The 18,086-nt window shown below is 27.6% G+C and overlaps 1 protein-coding gene across 1 annotated transcript; it reads right to left on the reverse strand.

Annotated features, from left to right (window-relative positions):
• Positions 1–664: 664 nt before the first annotated feature.
• LOC129966294 (adult-specific cuticular protein ACP-20-like) lies at positions 665–12,638 on the reverse strand. The gene is made up of 5 exons (XM_056080712.1): positions 12,627–12,638; positions 10,853–10,906; positions 8,758–9,213; positions 1,946–1,999; positions 665–1,153 (listed from the first exon to the last, which is right to left on the reverse strand). Exons 1-5 carry the CDS (start codon positions 12,636–12,638, stop codon positions 665–667), a joined length of 1,065 nt encoding a protein of 354 aa, XP_055936687.1.
• Positions 12,639–18,086: the final 5,448 nt, after the last annotated feature.

Genomic DNA, 18,086 nt, shown 5'->3' on the forward strand with positions numbered 1-18,086 from the left:
TTTTATCAATGAGTATTTTATTTTTATCAATGAGTATTTTATTTTTATCAATTATTATTTTTATCAATGAGTTCTGGGAGCAGACATTGAAATTTTCTTGGTAGTACATCGGGTATGTGGAAATCGCATTTAAAGAAATTGTCCCGTCATAATAGTTATTATTAACCGTTTCAAGGAGTTCATGGCTTTTTGATAGGAGTATTTTTTCTAAAACTTGAACATTATATCAAAATTTTTCCGAGAACAAGTTTTGTAATTTGATATTTTTTCCACTCTAACATTTTGTGATATTTAAACGCAAAAAAAAAAAAAAAAAAAAAAAAAAATAACGCATATACTAAGAATTGTAAAAGAAGAAAAATTTGAGGAAATTATATGCTTATCATAGAACATTAAGATTTTTCTGGATTATAATGAAAATATAGTAGGTAATTAACTACATGGAGAACATTTTCCTAATGAAAATGTAGCAGTTATCTACATCAAGAACATTTTGATAAATATGAAGCACACAGTGATATATATCACAATTTAAATATTCGTAAAAAAAACTAATATCATTTTCAAATTATTAAAAACAGAAACCAAGAAAGCTTATTAACAAAATAAATATTTATTTCTTTGCTAAACAAGCGATCAAAGAAAAATCTATACAATCAGCCACTTAGAAGCCGTATCGTGTGTATCCTAAACTGCCTAGAAGTCCATTTCCAATGCCATAACCTCCATATCCGAGACCACCATATCCACCAAGTCCTGCATTGCCGTATCCTACACTAACTGCTCCAAGACCACCGTATCCATATCCCAATCCTGCACCTCCAAGACCACCATATCCATATCCTGCACCTCCAACTCCGCCGTATCCGAGTCCTGCAGCTCCAGCATATCCTCCATGTCCATAGGGAGCGTCGGAGATGATATGGACGGCTGCTGGGTTCTGGTTGGCAGTTCCAGGTTCGTTGGTCTTGACCTCAGCTCTGAATCCTCCGTGGTCAGCAACATAGTTGACCTGTCGTTTGATTCCCCTGGCGTCGGTGAATCCGTAGCTTCCCTTCACGTTCTTGCCATCACCAACTTCTTCACGATGCTGTTCACCGTGCTTGTCCTTCACGCTGTAGCCGAACTTGAAAGGCTGGGGATGGTGAATGGGCTGAAAAGGAACAAGGAATAAAAATTTTAATTGAAAATTAGGTTTTTATAGTTTATAAATTGGTTTTGCGAACAAATTAGTTTTGTCTGAGCATTATTATTTGGTTTTTAAGGAAGAAGCTATAATAGTAATTTTATTATAAAATTATGATATGAAATTACAAATTGCTGTTAAGAAATTGCAAAATCATTATGTTGTACGAAAAAGCAATAAATTGCTGTGACTATCAGATTTCTTAAGGTTTATTTAGAATCAGTAATAATCTTTTTTTTTATGAAATATGGCAATTTTATTCAGTGAAATGAGGTATAAACTATCAGAAAACGAATAGTGTTTTTCTGTATCGGAACATATTAATGATATAATGAATTAAATTTTAAATATCAATTACATTCACATTTTGAATAAGCGTGTATTTTAGTAATTTATTAAATGAATATGGACTTCAATAACCATCTTACTCAGAATATCGTGGATAGAATTTTGTAAATCTAACATGAATTAATATAAAATGCTTCTAAATAGTACATAATTTCTTGCATACCCTTACTTTTATTTTAATATTTCATTGTCCTAATCATCTATTATTTTCTTAGTTTCATGCCATTATCTATGTATCATCAATTGAAGCATTTTTTAATTAACGATAAGCATGTCATTTTCGAGAATAGTTAGTTACATTTCCTAAAAGTTTAGCTTAACATTTAGACAAAAATCTTACATCAGAAATTAAAATATTTGAGAAAGGAAAAAATAAAATGTAAGGAAAAATTTGTTAAGCTATAAACTTACTTCATGATGCAGACTGGCAAAAGCAGCCACGGCCAAAGCAGCCAAAACAAAAGCCTAGTACAAACAGAATAATAATGTTACATGGCAAAAAGTAGACGTTTTAAAAATTGTTAGAGTAAATAAACTCTAGATTAAAATTGAATTTTTAAATATTTTAAGCAATTATCTATTTTGAAACAAAAAGAAAAATATGCCAAAACTAGAAAAATTAACAGTAAAAAATATTAATTTTTTTGTTTTATAGTTTCTATTATTTATTCAACTGTTATTACATTAAAAGCGTAAGTATTTTTTTTTTTTTGCTGCCTGATATTGACGCAAGAGGGAAAAACAGCGAATGCCATTTCTTTTTGAAAAAACGGCCAGTGAGGCAGTTCTTATTTATAGCATTTCATGCTCAGCATATAATTTCATTGCGGTCAAAACAGATAAAAACTACATAAAATGCTTGAATTCATGAATTCATTCAAAAACTTAAAGTTTAAAAAAAATTAAGCTTGAAAAGATATTTAAAAAATATCAGTAAGGCTTATTTTCACTTGTTTCTGCTCAAACTGTAGATTGAGTATTTATAATTAAATTCTTTTTGAAATATCCTAAATGTGAGAAGTTTGAAATTTTAATCCTTAATATATTTACAAATCAGATTTAATAATAAAAGTTAATTTTGCTTATTTGTATATTTCTTGAATTAAAAAATTTATTGCTTAAGATGACAGAACTCTCAATGCAAAAATATCTTGTGAAGGAGGTTATGTTCTAAATAAAAATTAAATGGTAACATAATGACGAATCATATTGAAATATCATTCAAAATAAATTCCAATCAAAAAAACTTCTAAACAAAAAGATTAGAAGTTTATTTTGAGTTTTTTTTATCCGACTGATTGTTCATGACTAATTACCTAAATACAAAAATGTTATTAAATATCAAAATGCAAATAGTTCGATACCACTTTCTAATAAATTATTTTTAAATGATTTTTTATAAGTTTTTATAAGTATTTTTCCCTCTACTGCCGGTTCTGTAACTTAAAAATAACCGCTTAATTCGCAATGTGTTCACGGATGAAAAGAACTAAAGAAACATTCTTTTGAATAACATCTTAGTTGTTTCAAAAGTAGTTTCTTAAAAATATGTCTGTAAAAACTTCAAAATTAATAAACTATAATCTATCCAAAAGAAAGTTAATCTTAGTTGCATGCTTCCAAGATTAACATTCTTCCTGTAAATGAAAGCTATCCGAATAAAAGAATATAATAAAAAGGCTTAAAATTTCATTTCATAAAGAATTTTCTAAAGTCTTTAACAAATTCTCGAGCTTAATGAAATATTAACATTAACGTTTTATTACTAACATTTTTTTATTTGTTATTTAAAGCAACGAAAATTTCTGTGGAGAATTCCTCAGCTAAGTCATTATTGTAAGCAATAAATGAATGTAGTTCACTAACATGATATCTAATAATAAATGTTTGAGTAATAAAAAGTTACCTGAGAGATCATTGTAGTAGTTTCTTATTGAAAAAGCTTGAAACAAGTGATATCAAAACTCTGAGTTCCGGCATTTTTATATCGTGAACTCTGAAAAGAAACTTGTTTCAGGTAAGAGTGAAAGGTTAATCTCTTTTCCGCATGATTGAAACGCTATTTAGGGAATTTAAAATCTTATTGCGGACTCGTAATCCAGTTTATCTGTTTGATCGTATACCACAATTAGATTGATTTGAAATAATTTTTCATTTATTATGTCAATATCGTTGCTAAATAGGAGGAAAGATTAATTTATTCGCAATGAAAAAAAGAATAATCATATCCGATTGTGTATAGAACTTAATATTAGAGATATTTGAATAGAATGGCCTCAATTAAGCAGTATTAATATAAGTAGATTTCTTAGAATGTTTAATGCTGTTTCGTTTGGACGATAATTCTAAAATTATCAGTACCCCCCCCCCCCTAAAAAATGGTTCTTTCTAATAAGAGTTTCGTGCCTAGAACGGAATTTGAAATTTTATCAGTTTGGATATCGGATTGTTGTGACAACCATGCAAACCATCAAATATTAGTTTTTGTATTATAGAATACATTATCGAATAATAAAAGTCACGTCATCATAGTTAGCTTGATAATTTAATTAGATTTATAAAAATTATCTAAATATTGTAAGATACTATCTGCTCAAACATTTGAACAAAAGTATTCTTACACTCTTTTAAAAATGGAGTTATATTCAAAACATTTCTACGAATTGAAATTGACAGAATGCACTTTTTTAATCAAAGGAAAGAAAACATTTAAAAATTACACGGCAAGACATTTTTTAAATATTATTTTTCCATTGTAAGTTTTCTCGATTACACAAGCAATATCCATATGATGATCAATTTTGCTATGCACTGAGTGAAGCCAGTTTACAATCCTTCGATTTCCACATTCATGTTCCTTCCGTGGCTGTCTAAATCGATTACACAAGCAATATCCATATGATGGTTAATTTTGCTATGCACTGAGTGAAGCCAGTTTACAATCCTTCCATTTCCGCATTCATGTTCCTTCCGTGGCTGTCTAAATCATCTGAAATTACTCCTTAAGTCTCCATTTCATTAGGATGTATCCTTGACTCATTTTTAATTACTCTTTCGAAGGCAACATGGAGAGAATTGGAGGCATGCAAGGCATAAAATCTACGTCTCCTTTTATATTTCTCTAATTATTTCTCCTAACAAAGTTTAGAAGTGTAATGCTCTCAGATCGTAGTAAAAAGGACTATTGAAGTCTTATTAATAGTATGGTCAAGTAAAAATATAAATTACTAGTTGGTACATGACGCGTTGCTGCCACAGAAGAAATAATTTTGGAAATATCGTTTGAAATTTAAAATAGCTGTATTGTTTAATTAGGAATGATAGAAAGAATGATATTTATTTTCTTATCGGCAATGAATACTTTCATTGAAATTTAATGATATGTAAAAGAGAAGTACAAATAATATTTATTCTATTTTTTTTTTTTTTACTTTATTATTCAAGCGCCTCAGGGTAGGCAACATTTTTTGTTTTTCCGTCTTCAGCAAAAACAAATACATTTCTTAGCTGTCCGACTCATAAAGATCTAGCATACAAATGACCTCGTGAAAAACATGGATTTTCTAGATTTAATCTGAACACTTGAAGTGATTGACTTTGAGCCTTGCTGATGGTCATCGAGATTGCAAATCGAATGAGGAACTGAACCCATTTGAAATCAAAACGCATGTCGGTGGGAATAATCAGAATGCGTGGAATGAGCACATCTTTACTATTCGACTTTCCGTTAAGAATAGTTGTTTAGCTTCTTGCCGCATATTGGTCTTTTGATCCTGCTGCTCGTCATCAGGTAGCATATAAACGTTGTCTTTCGATTCTTGCTGCATGTTGATCTTGAGATTCTGAAGCTCGTGAATTTGCTATTCGTAAACGGTCTGCTTCATTTCTCACTCGCTGTTCCCCATTTGTTTGAGAAGCTCGAATTCGCTTATTTCTATGTGCTGCGCTGGTAAATCTATTAAGTGTCAAACGTTTGGGGGCACATTTTTGTCGAAGCATTCAACACGATACACGATTGTATAACCGAAATATCGTTTGTCGATTCCTTGACTAAATAGAAAAATTACTGTTTGCACTGGAAAATTTCCATTATATATAACCTAACATGATCGGTATCGACAATAATAATTCTATTTTGTATGTGTGATATAAACTCGGAATAATATGTGTGGTTTGTACACAGACAAAATATTGTGCAAGCTGAATGACAACATCCTGTTTAAATTACTATTCATTAATGAGAAGAAAAAAAATAGCGCTTGCACTAAATATTTTCTATTTCGTTTCACCCACATTGATTGGCATCAATCATAATAATTTTATTTTGTTTGATATATGTGCTATTATCTCCGAATGATATGTGCCGTTTGCCGTTTACTATTTGAATTTACCAGCATTATTTTGGAAATTTTAAAGTATAACCTCTGCGCAGGTGCAAGCAATAAGATGGCCAAGTTTCATCGCAATCGGTAGAACGGTCCAGCAGCGCATAAGGTAAGAACAAACAAAAATTCATTTTTTTAAATATTAGTTTACAAGCGTAAAAGACGGAAGCATCTTAATATTCTTTTGCATTGAACTTTGAATTTTTTGTATGATTATAAATGTCTATGATCATCACAATTATGCTAAATTTTTATATACTTTGATGAGTAACTATGAGTCTAATTCCTGCATGACGACATGCACGACCGGGAGTCTGAAGTTTCTTCTACCGAATGAGCTGTCATTTTTTTCACACTGATGTGAAGAGGGAATTTGTAAAGGGAGTATTTAGTTGTCATCATAGTTATCTGGCCGATTTAAATGGAGAGGTTCGTTCCAAAACAGTTGTATTGCTGATTCAAACTGAATAATGGTGATCAAAAACTGAAATATTCTGATAAAACAAATGAGGCAAAAGCATTTCAATTTTCAACTCTTTCGGAGAAATCAATTGTTATATATAAATATATACTCAAGAGTAAAAAAAACTATTTTATAGATTTAGTCTCTGAATATTTAAAAATTACAATGCACGAAATGAAAGACATTTAGTACTTTGCCTTCATACTGAATTACTTTTCCAAATTTAGGTATGGAGGTATAAATAAACCGACGAAGACAAAATTTGTCAGCGTGAAAAAGCGTTTTTTTTAAATATGTATTCGGTATTCATACTACACGACAAATAATATTTGCAAAGCATTTTTATGGTCTTTTCCAGTTTTATTCAAATTGGATGCTTTATTTATTTCGGATTACTTCTTTACTATTCTAAATGGAAGATTTTTTGTTCACAATTGATCATATAATTTATTTGTTTTCATTTCTATTCCATTTAACACTAAGCCTAGAAAGATTTATTTCCGTACGAGTTATCCCGGAGTTCAGAAAAATTAATAAATATTTTTTTGAATTTAGATAGTCACAAAAGTATCACACTGGTCAAATTAGTTTATTTGTATACATGTATATTTTTAACTTAATATAAAAATAATTTTTTCCGGTTTCTAATTTTAAGATTTATAGCAAGAAATGTGATATTCTGAAGTTGTAATGATATAAATATAGCTGGAAAGTTTAGTAAATTTATTTAGAAAAGTGTGGATATTTTTTTTCCAGTTCTTAGCAGGTTAGATCATTTTGATACATGGAATTTATGGATAATTAATTCAGACCCCTCTATAAAAGAGTGTCCTTTTTATGCCTAAGTATAAGTTAATGGTCGGAGACAGATTATCCACGGTTTCTGGAAAGAAAGTGGATGTATTGCACTTTCAAACAGAATTCCTAGAAACTAAAATCAAAGAAGCCCTTAAGATTTGGTTTTATATAATTTTTGTTGCACAAGAAAAATTAATAATGATTGTCATTTCAGAAAGAAAGGCAAAACTGCTTTTATAAAAGAAGTGAATAAAATCTTAAACTCACATCTAAAATCTTTTCAGTTCTTCGGAAATTATAAAAATTGTTATAAATAAAGTTTCATGAAAAGGAATTGTTTCTAAAAAATTAATTGGCTGTATTAATCAAGCATAAGGAGTTGAAAACCATTGTTTTAAGCCAATTTATTTTAATGACGATAATGTATTTATCTGTGATTTAAAGATATTCAAAAAATAATTCTTCATCTAAAAATAAGATTTTAATTATTATTGTTATAATGACATATTAAATTTTTAAAGATAATTAAATACTATCTTTGTTCTTTTTTATTTTCATTCTGTTTAAAAAATTCACATGTATATATTTAATATCTTGTGGTATGTCACAGTTAATACAATTTAATGTTTTCGAGAATACCGGTGTTGAAGTAAGCTTTATAATTGGAATTTATTTCAGAAAATTTATTACTTTCAAGAATTTAGTCAGGGTAAACTGATACAAATGTAGAAAGCTGATTCCCAGTGACATTAGAATTTGGATAGAAAATATTGAATATAAATATTTATAATAAGATAATTTAAATAGATGAAATTATGTGACATTTTATATTTCCATTAAGATTATACAAAAATGTATCTAGTTTCAAATTTTTTATAGGTAGTTTTCCTACTTTATTTTCTCTAACATTTGTGCGTCAAAGCATATAAATGTGGAGATATTTCGTCTTGAGAAATCTTTCGCAACTGTGAAAATATTCTAAGTAATACTCTAAGTAAATATTCTAAGCACTATTCTTGGAAGTAAAAAAAAATAATCGCCTCCAGATATTTAGCTTTCGATTAGATTATTTTAAGAGAAATTGTGCTAGAGAAGAATTTTCCGTAATAGACTTCGATTCGACTGATCCTTTAAAAACTAACAATTTTATAAGGTTTGAAGCATATCACTGATATATTAATGCGCAATATAATTGATGAAAACAGAATATGGTTTGAGAAAAGAATTGTTATGATATTTAAATGCCAAAATCTTGATATAAATATTAATAAAGGTAAAAACGGAATTTTTGGAGACATGAATGTACTTATTAATGTATATTAAGTATTTCTCTTGATTATGATAAATATGTAGTGGTGAACTACATCAAGAAAATTTTGCTAACTAGGAAAGATACAATGAAATTTTTCACAATTTATATATATGATAAAAAATTGATATCATTTTAAAATTCTAAAAAAAAAGATCCAAGAGACATTTACAAATATAATATTTATTTCTTTGCTAAACAAATAATCAAAGACATATTCTTGATAATCAGTTTCTTAAAAACCATATCGTGTGTATCCTAACCCGACCAGAAGTCCATTGCCGAGGCCATAACCTCCATATCCGAAACCACCATATCCTCCAAGACCAACATTACCATATCCTACACCAGCTGCTCCTAGACCACCATATCCATAACCCACTCCGGCAGCGCCAAGACCACCATATCCGTATCCTGCACCTCCAACTCCAGCGTATCCGAGTCCTGCAGCTCCGGCATATCCTCCATGTCCATAGGGAGCGTCGGAGATGATGTGGACGGCTGCGGGATTCTGGTTGGCTGTTCCGGGTTCGTTGGTCTTGACCTCAGCTCTGAATCCCGCATGGTCAGCGACGTAGTTGACCTGTCGCTTGATTCCCCTGGCATCGGTAAATCCGTAGCTTCCTTTCACGTTCTTGCCATCACCAACTTCTTCACGATGCTGTTCTCCATGCTTGTCCTTCACGCTGTAGCCGAATTTAAAAGGTTGGGGATGGTGGATGGGCTGGTGGAAGAAAATAATAGAAAATTTTCATTGAAACTATTATCATTTCATAAAACTTTGGTTTTTGAAACCGATTATCAAAGCGTGGACATCATTAATTGTTTTCTAAGAAACATTTTAAAATTGCGCTATTTATTATAAAATTATAATATGAAATTACAAAAATGTGGTTATGAAAAGGCAAAATCCTTATTACATTACAAAGTAGCAATAAATGCTGTGACTATCAGGTATTTTAAGAATTATTAAAATTTAGAAATGAATTTTTAAAAATTTTTATAGTCTGTAATTATATGAAACAAAAGGTAAAAAATATATATATACCATTTTTTTATTAAATAAAACACGTTTTCTATAACATAATAAAGTTTAAGCCGAGAAACGAATAAAGTTGATTTCTATTGGAATTTAACGATGAAAAAGTTAATTAAATTTAAAGTACGAAACAAATTAATAATGTGTGCATGTAATAATATATTAATAATTTATTAAATGAATATCAAATCCAATAAAATTGATATTCATTTTATTGGATTTGATATCAGTGTATCGCGTGAGAAATTTGTAATTTTAACATAAGTATTTTCAAATGCTTCTAAGGAACACAATATTTCCATAAAGATCTTTTCCATTATTTTAATTTTTTCATTATGCTAATCTTTCGATATTTTGTTATTATATCCATATCAATACGTAATTATCTGTTTATCATCAATTTAAATGTTTTATATCCAATACGCATGGCATTAAAGCGTATTCTATTATTAATACGTGAGTGGTTAGTAATATGAATTGAAAATATAGTTTAACTTTTAGTCTACAATCTTAATCAGAAATTAAACTATTTAAGTGATAAGTGAAATAATATATATAGAAAAATTAGCAATTATGCATGACGTACTAGTAATTTATTAAACGAATATCAAATCCAATAAAATTGCTATTCAGTACATCGTTGTGAGAAATTTATAATTTTAACATAAACATTTTCAGATGCTTCTAAGGAGCACATTAGTCCCATGGATATCTTTTCTCTTATTTTAATTTTTCCATTGTCCTAATCGTTCGTTTTTTTATTATTATATTCTTGCCAATATGCTATTATTTTTTTATCATCAAATGGCATATTTTTATTTTCGATAGCATGATATTAAGGATTGTTCTATTATTTCTACGAGAATATTTAGTGACATCAGTTGAAAATATAGCTTAACTTTTAGCCTGAAATCTTACATTAGTTAGTTAGTTATAGTTAGTTATTTAGGATTTTGTGGAACAAGAGCCATATCTGGCTATGCTGCGCCAAACATATGGTTGAAGATAAAAAAAATATACAGTGAAGCTATAAAAACTTAAAGTAAAATTTGCAAAGAAACCAAGAAATGTGGAGATAAAATTGTTTCTAGTTAAATAAAATGGAAAATACAAAGAAAGTAAAAATATTTGGATGGGAATGTTGTCCCACCAAGTCACGAATGTTTGAAGATGATGTACCAAATAAACGTAATCGATGGGGATTAAAAATTGGACATTCAGATAAAATATGAATGACAGTCAAATTAACATGGCTTACATCAGAAACTATTTAAGAATAGGCAAAATAATATATATGGGAAAATTAGTAAAATTATAAACTTACTTCATGATGCAGACTGGCAAGAGCAGCCACTGCCAAAGTAGCCAAAACAAAAGCCTGAAAGGAAAATATATTGTTACATATTCTTGGAAAAAAGTAGATATTTTAAAAATTGTGTCACTAAAGAAATTACTGATTAAAATTGAGTTTTAGATATTCTAAATATTTAATGATTTCGAAAAGAAAAATTAGTAGTAAGAAATAGTAATTGTGTTATAATTTCTATGATTTTATGCAACTATTGGTGTATTAAAATCATATGGAAATTTTCAAAGTATAAAGTTTGAAAAAATAAACCAGGTACCTGAAAATCATATATTTAATTTCGATTACATGAAAAATTAAATATAAAATTTAAAGGGTGTGATTATTAAATCTTACCAAAGGATATCCAAACACATTTAAAAAATGATTGGTTAATATAAAATAATTATTTTTCTTTTAATATTTTATAAGTATAATATACGTTGCATTTTCTTTCACTCTCTGATATTTAAATAAAAATAAATAACGAATTTCGTTTTTTTTTGTGATAAAATAATCAAAACAGACGGTTTTTATTTATAGCATTTCATAGTCAGCAAATACTTTTATAGTCATCGATTCAGATTAAAATTACATAAAATGCTTGAATTCACTCAAAAATTAAAAATATTTTTAATTAAATTTGAAATGACTTTCGAATAAATCTTGTTTTCACGTGTTTTAACTCTAAATGAAGAATGAGTATTTATAATTAAAATAGGTTTTAAATTTCTTAAACAAAAGGATTTTTTTAATTTAAAGCCTCATTATATTTATAATTCAGATTTTGTAATAAAAAGCTAATTTTGGCTATTTATTAATCCTCGAATTTCAAAAATTATTACTAAAGATAACAGCATTGATCAATGCAAAAATATTTTGTGAAGTTATGTTCTATAAAAAAATTATTTAGTAGAATAATGCCGAAGCAAATTATTAAGCTTCGGCATTATTCTACTAAATAATTTAATATGCTACCATATAAGCTCAATATGCATTTGAATATAAATTATTGAAATGCCCTTATACTTTGATAAAATAAATTCCAATAAAAAATTTCTTAAACAAAATGGTAGAAGTTATTATGAGACTATTTTTTTCTGGCAGATATTTTATTATTTAAATTCAAAATAATAAGAAGTCTTTGAATGCAAACAATTTTATACCACTTTCTAATAATTCATTTAAAAAAATATTTTCTAAAAATTATAATAAGTAAATTCTTTTTTCTAATGCCCGTTCAATTAGAATTAAATTCCTGTTCGGAACTACAGACAAGTTTGTAAGATGGAAACGTACTCACGGGTATAAAAGATTTAAGAATTTAATGAAATTTCTATGAATAATTTGAATGAAACTTTACTTGTTTCAAAAACATTTTCTGAAAAATATACAAACAAAATACTAAAGTAAGAATTTTATTCAAGTATTCATAAACTACAGCAAATCCAGCAGAACACTAATCATTGAAATAAGCTTCGAGAATATAAACGAAAGTATCCGAACAAAAGGATTTTAATAAAAGGTATAAAGTTAGGGATAAAAGGCATAAGTTCTAAAATTTCAATCCATGCAGGATTTTCCAAAATATTTAAGAAATTTTGGAGCTTTAAGAATATTATAAATTAAAATTAATTTTTAAAGCAACGAAGATTTCTATGAAAAATACATCAGCTAAATCATAATTCAAAGCATTAAATATAATTCACGAACATGATAACAAATATTAAAAGTTAAGTGATAGTAAACTTACCTGGGAGATCATAGTGTATGTATTATTCAAGCGACTCGAAACAAGTGATATCATAACGTTAAGCTCTGGCTTTTTTATATCATGAACTCTGAAAAGAAACTTGTTTAAGGTAAGTGTGATTGGTTAATCCCTTTTCCGCATGATTGAAGTATTATTTAGGGAATTTAAAATTTTATTGCGGACTCGTAATCCAGTTTATCATTATACCGGCTTTAGGTTCAATTGGTTCAATCGCAATGAGAAATTATTTGAAAGAATTTAATTCAGTCAATAGGTTAAGACTGTTTCCCAATAAAATGTAAAATTAATTTATTCATTATGAAGAAAAGAACAAGCATATATTATTGAATATAGAACTTAATAGAACGGATATTTTTTTAAAAAAAGCTTGGATTTAGCAGCCATATTAATGCTAGCATTCTTAGAATTTTTTAATTCTATTTTAATTCTATTTAATTCTATAGAATTTTTTAATTCTGAATTACCATTACAAATTCATAATGCATATAAATACATTTGAATTTTACCCTATGCAGTGTAATTTCAAGTATATTATTTCATTTGAAAGATAATTCTGGAATTTTTTGTAAATTTCCTCCAAAAAAAGAAAGACCGTTTCTCATAAGAATTCCGTGCCTGAAATGGAATTTGAAATTTTATCATTCCGAATTGCTATGACAACTATCTAAATTGTTGAATATATGTTTTTTATTATTTATTTAATAATATAATCCAATAATGAATGTCACTTCTCCGCAATTAACTTTATGATTCTATTAGATTAAAAAAATATCTAGATACTGTAAGATTCTACCGACTCAAACATATGAGCGAAAATATTTCTATTCTCTATTAAAAACATTTATATCCAAAACAATTTCCACTGATTGCAAATAGACTGAATGAGCTTCTTAAAAGAATGAAGAAAACATTTAGAAATTATACGGAAAGAGGTTTATTTTAAAGATTATATTTTTTTCTATATTATTCATCTAGATCACACTAGCAATATCTATATCCAATATCCATGATAGTCATTTTTTGCCATACAAAGAGTGAACCAAGCTCACAACTATTCAATACCCTTATACATGCTCTTGCCATGGCTGTCTAAATCATATTAAATTCCTTGTTGTTTCAATACGGTCATTCATTGTTACTTCATTATCTTTAATACTCTTTCGAATGCAACGTTGAACGAACTGGAGGCATGCAGTAACTTAAGAAGGCATAATGTGCTTATAGTCTGCATCACGTTCTACATAGTTCCATTTATTCTTACTGGCAGTGTTTAGAAGCTGAATTTATTCACATAGTAATAAAATGGAATATGGGAGATATCTTAATCGTATATAAATTAAGATGATATGATGGTGAAGTATGATGAATTGTAGATACAAAGACAGTTATTATGAGATCAAAAGAGAGAAGATACTTAAGATTTCTTTTGCGCTAAACTCTGATTTTTCAGACAATTATGGATTTTTGTGATCAATGCGATTATATTAAATTACTTTATTTGATGAGTAATTATGCATTCATTGCCGCCGCGGTAACATGGTTATAAGTTCTAGATTGTAACATCCGTGGATCTATAGTTCAAGGTCAGATTGAACAGAAGAACAGCCCTGTAAGCGTTTTAAAGTGCTCGAAAATTTCTCCCACTAGTATGGTGAGGCAAAGGAGGTACAACTCAACTGTCTTCATGGTTATATGGCAGTAGTCAATTAGAGAAGTTCATCCCAAAGCAATTCCAGAATTAATTTAAATAAGAATCTAAAGCCAAATTATATATTCTGCCGAAAGCCCATGAAGAAAAAGTAAAAGATTTTTCAAATATTTAGCAAAATCGACAATTGTAAATACCATGAGTTAAAAACGCATTTTAAGGATTTTCCCTCTGTGTAAAATTCAAGTGGAATGTAAGTTATTTGGCATTTGACTTTGGCACAATTAAAACCATCCAGACCAAATTCGTCATGAAGATGAATTTTCCCTTAATACATATTCGATATCTGCACTGCACGATGCATAATATTTAAAAATCATTTTTTTTTCACTTGATCCTTTCCGACCTCATTCAGAGTAGTTGATTTATTGATTTTGAACTGATTCATATACTATGCTAAATAGAAAATACATTGTTACAATTCCACATGATTTATTCATTTACATTTCTATCCCATTTAATAATAAATTCAGAAACAATTATGTCTGTATAAATTATCCTGACATTAAATAAAAGTTATTATTATTTTGAAATTTAGTTAGTAATTGTAGTTTTGTAGCACAATGGTCAAATTAGCGTTATTGTGTATATATATATATTTAATATACATAAATATTTAATATACATAAATCCTATTATCCAATTTCTAATTTCAAGATTTACTGTAAGAAATACTGTAACATTCTGAAGTTGTAATTATATAAACTTAGCTAATAGAGATTAGTAAACATATTTAGAAAACAATGGATTTTCTTATTTCTGGGCCAGTGCGATCATTTTGATGCATACCATGTGGTGACAAGGACTTCAAATTTCTATGGATAAGCGTGTCCTCTTTATATCCAGTATAAGTTAAAGCCTAGGTATAACTTCAAATTAGTCAAGGATTTTACAGCGAGGGTGGATTTACTGCGCATTAAAACATAATTTAGAGAACCAAAAATGAAAGAAGCCCAATAGATTTGGTTTTCATATCATTTTGGATACACAAGGTGAAATAGTAATTGTTACCATTTCAAAATTAGTTTCTAAACTTCTTTAAAAAAAAGTGATTCATATGTAAAACAAGCACCTCATTACTTTTTAATTCTTCGTAAATTTTTTTAAAATTGTTATAAATAATGATTTATGAGAACGAGTTTCTTCCGAAAATAAATAATTAGCTGTAGGGGCCAAACATAATCAGCTGAAAAGTATTATTACAGATCAATTTATTTAAATGACAATTATATATTTATCTACGATTTTAAGCGATTCAAAAATTATTCATCATTTAAAAATAAAAGTTTTGTTTTAATCATTATTATTATAATTTTAGTACCAATTTTTAAAGGTAATTTAATATTGCTTTATTCTTTTAAATTGTTATTCTGCTAAAAGAATTAAAATATGCATATTTAAATTGATTTCTTGTAATATTACAGTTAATATAATTTTTTTTCTAAAATACCAATGTTAAAATAAGCTTTATAAATAGAATTTTTTTCAGAATATGTATTATTTTTCAGTGCTTCAACCAGTGTAAAAAGATACTAAATGTATCAGTTTTGTATAAAAACGAAATTACTTTTGACAGTTGTCCAAAAAAACTTTAATGTGTAATCAAATATGTAGTAATATATCCAGCCAAAAGTTAGTTTCTCTTCATGATTTTTTTTAAGATGTTACATCGATATTACTTTGCTGATTCCTACGGACTTTAGTATCTGGAGAAAGGTTATTAAATATAGATGCTTATATTAAGATAATACAAAATGGTGTAATAATGGGTGTTTTTATATTTCTTATTATATAAAAAATTTCAAATTATTTACATATTGTTCAGCTTCTTTGTCTCCAATAACTTAATATGTGTGTCGTAGTATATAATATTGGTGATTTTTTTTGTATGGAAAAATCTCGCAATTATATGAATATTAATTTGTTTGCTCTTCGAAGTGAGAAAAAAAATTAACTTCTTGTTAGAAATATGGCCTTAGATTATATTCTTAGATTGTTAGATCGATAATTTTTATAATACAAGAAAACTTTATTATAACTTTGTTGCCTCTTTTACAATGATAAAATAAGTAAAATATTTTGAGCATAGTAAAGGAATATTTAATTTGCCAAAAGAGTTTAATATTTTGTATTATATACATGTGATGCATTTCCGCAATGGAAGATGTTATCATATTTTGTCTTATGTAATTTTAAAAATATCATAGAATTATAAAACAGTAGTAAGAATCTATTAGATTCTCATACAAACTGCCAGAAATTCTCTTCGAATATAAAGAGCTCAGATTTCAATGTCACGTCTTTCTGCCATATGTCATATGTTCACATTTACTCTCAAGTGACTTTTTTTGATTTCTTCATGGATTCACATTTAACAAAAGGGTAAAATAAAAAGCAAACAACTAAATTCCAATGGCTCATATATACCACTTGAATTACGAAATAACCAATGCTTTAATTGTGTTTGAAGAAATACAATATTTGAATAAAAGAACTTTAAATGAAATGGTATAGCGAGAACCTTAAAGGATGCGTGGCAAATAAAGTTATCAAGTGTTATTTTAGGAATTTCCTTAAAATTGTATTGATTTAATGACTTTTCAAGCAATTTTCAGTTATCGAAGTACTTGGTGGATGTTTTCCCTTTTTTTGATAATATTGTATAATTTATAATATTTGATTTTCTTTTTTTAAACACAGAAACAAAGTATGTATGAGACAATTATTTCCTACAAAATTTACCTTTTAGCTCAATAATTAAATGCAGATTTCGCTTTTCTGCCAATGTTCTCATTACGAACAACACATTCTTACCGTCTTATCTCAGAAAAATTTTCGGAAATGTTTGTAAGTTTATGAAGATTTAAGTAAATTTTATTATACAAATACTAAATTTATTTTGTATTTAAAGAGCATTTCTTGAATTATCCTTTTTAAATGCAATTCAAATGATCCTGTATTATACATATTGGAAATTTCACACTTTTGTATTTATTTTGTAGTTATTAAACTTATATATTCAAATTTGGAGATTTTAATATTCAATACAAACAGATATATGTATGCAATAAATAATTTTTGTCAAAGTTGTAAATTCGGTCTAAAGCACTGGAATTCACATCGTTATAAATTGAATTTTAGTCTGAATTTTGTACTTCATTTTCGATTTTTTTTAACCATGAAAAATGTATATATAATTATTGTGCAACTGTACCATAATTTTAAATGCTTAGAAAATATGCATATTTGCTGAAAGATTATAGTTTTATATATTAAAAAGGCGAAAGTATTAATAGCCACAAAAAGATAAATTAATAAATATGTTTATAAAAAAAGGTAAAAACAATGAAAAAAGGATGTATTCATATTGGAATGAAATTTTGATTGAGTAGTTTAGAATTTAGTAAAGTTAAAAATTTAGGGATCTCAATGAAATGCAAGGCAAAAATAGGACCAAATATATCTCGTGAAAAAACTTCGTATATTCATATTACTTATTTCCTTTATTCATAAAAATAAAGGAAATAAATTTAAGAAGAGAAGTAATTTCTTCAAGATTATGTACTTATTATTGAATAATAAGTATGATTTTTCTAATAAGATCACATGTCATGTAACAAACATCGGTTTCAGATAATTAAAAATATATAAAAACAAATCTCATTCACCAAATAAATATTTATTTCTTTGTTAAAATATCATCAAAGAAAAAAAACTATACAATCAAATTC

Source organism: Argiope bruennichi, chromosome 4, assembly GCF_947563725.1.
Source record: "Argiope bruennichi chromosome 4, qqArgBrue1.1, whole genome shotgun sequence".
Lineage (NCBI taxonomy): Eukaryota > Metazoa > Arthropoda > Arachnida > Araneae > Araneidae > Argiope > Argiope bruennichi.